The following is a 4,595-nucleotide window of genomic DNA, read 5'->3' as shown; positions in this document are numbered from 1 at the left end:
TTAACGACCAGCTATAATTTTCGTGACAAATCTCTTCGTTTAGTACGGAGTAGACTTTCATTGTGCATCATTTGACCCGTTGTTTTGTCCTCTAACTGCGCTCGACCCTCGCGCTTCCCTCTATCGGTGCCCATTACGGCCAACAGACCCGGGTTGTAAAAGACGTTTTATACATATGCTAGAAACTATGTTCCACCCCAGGCGGCATTAATTAGTGCCAAAAAAGGTTTCTTTGTGGTTGGATACCCCCCCACATACACGTAGGGTCATGGGCTATAGATTTTAGGGGCCAGGGAGGTGTGTTGTTGTATGGATAGGAACAGTAGGGCAGTGTGGGTGATACTCCTTAATTATACTTGGCAGTTAGGGGTTAGTCAATAATATAATATACTTCATTAAGCTTTTACAGCAGGTTGACAGAGTCCATTAGCATATATGTATGATTACTTATGATATCAAATATGCTACCTTGCGGAGACCAAAGATTTTAGCTAATTTGTATCTCATTTATTCTAGCATACATACAATTAGTCTGGCATATATTACCCACAGTTATGACCCTGTATAGTACAGTCTGTATATTATTCCCATTTGGCATAAGTATTTTTTCATGTTTCTAGCCCCTCAAAGAAACGTCTTTGCTTTTTAGGGGGGTTAGCAAGCTGTGTATTATTTGGAACGTCTACTTTTAGTCACGTATATTTTGGTTCTTATGTCCCCAGGGTATGCCCGGAACTACCTGGGGGGCTACGGTCTGGGGGTATACCCGGAACTGTACCCCCCTGGGTTACGGGGCTCTGGGGATTACCCGGACGTACCCTGGGTACGGGGTCTGATATACCGGAACGTACCCCCTTGGGTACGGGTCTGCTATACCGGGAACGTCCCTGAGTCACTTATTTTTTGATATGTTAGGGTTAGGGGTTTTTAGGGTTAGGGAGTTTTTTAGGGCGTGCATCTCCCTAGCTTGTTAGGTTGAAGGTAGGCGGAGGTACGGGTCCCCCCGGGATTATTAGATTAGTTACCAGGGACGGTTCCGGGCTATACCGGGGGACCGTACCCAGGGGTACGGTTCCGGCAAGCAGTACCCTGGGGGACATATAGACCCTCTCAGCGAAAGTACGGCATACGAGATGGTCCTGTATAAATGGTACATTATATCAGGAGTAGATAATAACAGATTATATTATTATTCACTCCTGATATTATGTATATATGCACGTGCATATTATGTATACATATATGTACATGTTCATACAAAGATCAGTATAATGTAGAGACCAGTGCATGTTCAGCATCATCTCTAACTGTTGGGATTTGTCATTTTCAGCCCGAATTCGATAAAGAGTTCCCGCCTATCGCCAAACGAACATCGTCGCTACGGCAACGTGCCCACAAGCTTGCGCAGCGCCACCTATGCTGTAGCCTGTGGAGCTGGGTCAGCTTTCTTACCGGCATTTTTCCGTTTGTGCACACCATACGGAGTTACCGCATCCGCGAATACGCGCTCGGCGACCTCATAGGTGGCGTCACGGTCGGCATCATGCAGATTCCTCAGGTTAGTAGCGCGGCCGTCTATGTGTTCGTGTGTCTGTGTGTGTGTGTGTGTGTGAGAGAGAGAGCTGCTGCTGATGATGATGATGCTGCTGCTGCTGCTGCTGCTTCTGCTGTCTGTCCGTGTGTGTGTGTGTGTGTGCGTGCGTGCGTGCGTGCGTGCGCGCGCATGCGTGTGTGTGTTTGTGTGTGTGTGTGCTCACAGTTACAGACAGCTGTGCAGACAGACAGACAAACAGACAGCCTGACAGATATCCAGAGAGACATGATACAAGATTGCGTGGCACAGCTTTGCTGTTGATCCTGCTTGATTCATATGGCTTGATTCATGGCTGGTCACTTAGCACCTGTCATTGATTTACTACCTGTCGTAGTTTCGGACTACGGATACGCAATTAGACAAAGAACTCGTAGAGTATGTGATTTTCACCACTCCAGGTTCCCAGTGATGGCTGTGGGGATCTAGTACACGTACAGAATCACCTGGGTGGAGCACAGATAGTGTCTTAGAGGGTTTGTCATACTGCAACTTCTGTTTCTCCTGCCTCTCTTGTAGCATCGCGTTAGTGTCACCATCGACTAGGCACTGCGTTATTTCGAAATCGGCGCCACCGCCGCCATCTTTGTCTCGTTAAGTATGAAAGCGTATCACTACTAGCTCCAACAAATGGTCTTTGCTAGCGATAGAAGGCCTGTGTAAACACATATTTCAATTATTTGTTAAGTAGTCGAGTACATAGTGTTTAGGGGGACTGTTGAGCTGTGACGCAAGCATTCCCAATACGCTCCCCGAGCGCTGACGCGTCAACGGTACGGAAAAAATAATCGCGCCCGGGGGATAGCATTACCCCATTATTACGGGGCAGGTAACCCAGTCTAACACGAGGTAGAGTAGACTGGTACACTTACCGGCCACTCCGGCCATTGTCAATGGTGACAAATTTTTATTTTTTTTTTATGAGAGGTGAACTCGATTTGAAACCAGCAAACCAGCAAGTTCACCCCTACATTTTGGTATTTTTATTCCATTAATTATTTTTAATTTTCCGATTCCAAAACAAAAATGTTCACCCCACATGCAGTGCTTCAAATTTACACACAGAGTGTCCCAGATTGCATCTCGGAGCTTCTACAATTCAAAAATTTTACGGGGGGGCATACCCCCGGACCCCCCTAGCAGTGATCGAGTTGCACCCCATCCTATAAGCTTGAAGAACCCTGATAACGACCAGCTATAATTTGTGACAAAGCTCTCTCGTTAGTACGGATAGACTTTCATGTGCATCATTTGACCCGTTTTGTCCTCTACCTGCGCTCGACCTCGCCTTCCCTCTATCGGTGCCATTACCGGCACAGACGCGGTTGTAAAAGACGTTTATAACATTGCTAGAACTAGTTCACCAGGTGCATAGATAGTGCAAAAAAGGTTCTGTGTGTTGTATACCTACACGTAGAGTCTGTGGTATAGATAGGGCAGGAGTGTGTGTTGTATGGATAGAACAGTAGGAGTGTGTGTACTCCTAATATATACTTGCAGTAGTAGTCAATAAATAATATATTCATAAGCTTTTACAGCAGGTTGACAGAGATCATTAGCATATATGTATGTACTTAGATACAAATATGTAACCCTGCGGAGACAAAATTATGTAATTGTATCTCATTTATTCTAGCATACATACAATAGTGTGCATATATACACAGTATACTGTATAGTACAGTCATCGTATATATCCCATTGCATAGGTATATGTTCTAGCTCCAAGAAACGGTCTTTGCTAGGGTTAGAAGACCTGTGTATATATTGACGTTACGTTAGTCACGCTCATATGGTCTATGTCCCCCAGGGTACTGCCGGAACGTAACCTGGGTACGGTCTGGTATACCGGAACGTACCCTGGGTACGGTCTGGTATACCGGAACGTACCCTGGGTACGGTCTGATATACCGGAACGTACCCTGGGTACGGTCTGGTATACCGGAACGTACCCTGGTCACTATTTGATATGGTTAGGGTTAGGGTTAGGGTTAGGGAGTAGGCGTAGGCATCTCCCTAGACTTGTTAGTGGAGTAGGCGAGGTACGGTCCGGCATATTAGACATGACAGGTGCTAGATGACCAGCATGAATCCAAGCCATATGAATCAAGCAGGATCAACAGCAAAGCTGGCCACGCAATCTTGTATCATGTCTCTCTGGATATCTGTCAGGCTGTCTGTTTGTCTGTCGTTCTGCACAGCTGTCTGTAACTGTGAGCACACACACACACAAACACACAGCACCATGCGCGCGCACGCGAACGCACGCAACGCACGCACAGCTACACACGCCACACCCACACAAACCCACACGGACAGACAGGCAGAAGCAAGCAGCAGCAAGCAGCAGGCATCCATATCATCAGCAAGCAGCTTCTCTCTCTCACACACACACCACACACACAGACACAACGAACAACCATAGACAGCCGCGCTACTAACCTTGAGAATCTGCATGATGCCGACCGGACGCCACCTGATGGGGTCGCCGGACGCGATATTCGCGGATGCGGTAACTTCCGTATGGTGTTGCACAAACGGAAAAATGCCTCGGTAGCCAAAGCTGACCCAGCTCCCACAAGGCCTACGCAATAAGGTGGCGCTGCGCAAGCTTGTGGCGACGTTGCCGCGTAGCGAGCGATGTTCGTTTGGTCGATATGCGGAGAACGTACTTATCGAATTCGGGCTGAAAATTACAAACATCCCGAACAGTTTAGAGATGATGCTGAACATGCACTGGTCTCTACATTATACTGATCATTTGCGTATGAACATGTACATATATGTATACTCAATATGCACGTGCAATAGATATCATAATTATCAGGAGTTGAATAATAATATACATCTGTTATTATACTACTCCTGGATATAATGACCATTTATATCAGGACGCATCTCGTGATGCCGTACTTTCGCTGAGCAGGGTCTAATGGTCCCCCAGGGTACCGCCGGAACGTACCGTGGGTAGGTCCTCGGTATACCGTAACGACTCCTGGTACTA

The 4,595-nt window shown here is 46.7% G+C and overlaps 1 protein-coding gene across 1 annotated transcript in view; it reads left to right on the top strand.

The window, feature by feature from the left end:
• Nucleotides 1-4,595, top strand: part of LOC106809961 (sulfate anion transporter 1-like) — a 45,479-nt gene that overhangs the window by 21,611 nt on the left and 19,273 nt on the right. The window contains exon 3 of the mRNA XM_014813202.1: nt 1,331-1,558. Coding sequence (XP_014668688.1) covers nt 1,331-1,558 — 228 coding nt within the window. The remainder of the gene's footprint in view (nt 1-1,330; nt 1,559-4,595) is intronic.

The sequence above is a fragment of the Priapulus caudatus genome, unplaced genomic scaffold (assembly GCF_000485595.1).
Source record: "Priapulus caudatus unplaced genomic scaffold, Priapulus_caudatus-5.0.1 Scaffold400, whole genome shotgun sequence".
NCBI classification, from domain to species: Eukaryota; Metazoa; Priapulida; class Priapulimorpha; order Priapulimorphida; family Priapulidae; genus Priapulus; species Priapulus caudatus.
The sequence above is the reverse complement of the archived record's forward strand: the minus strand, read 5'-3'. Positions and strand labels throughout refer to the sequence as shown.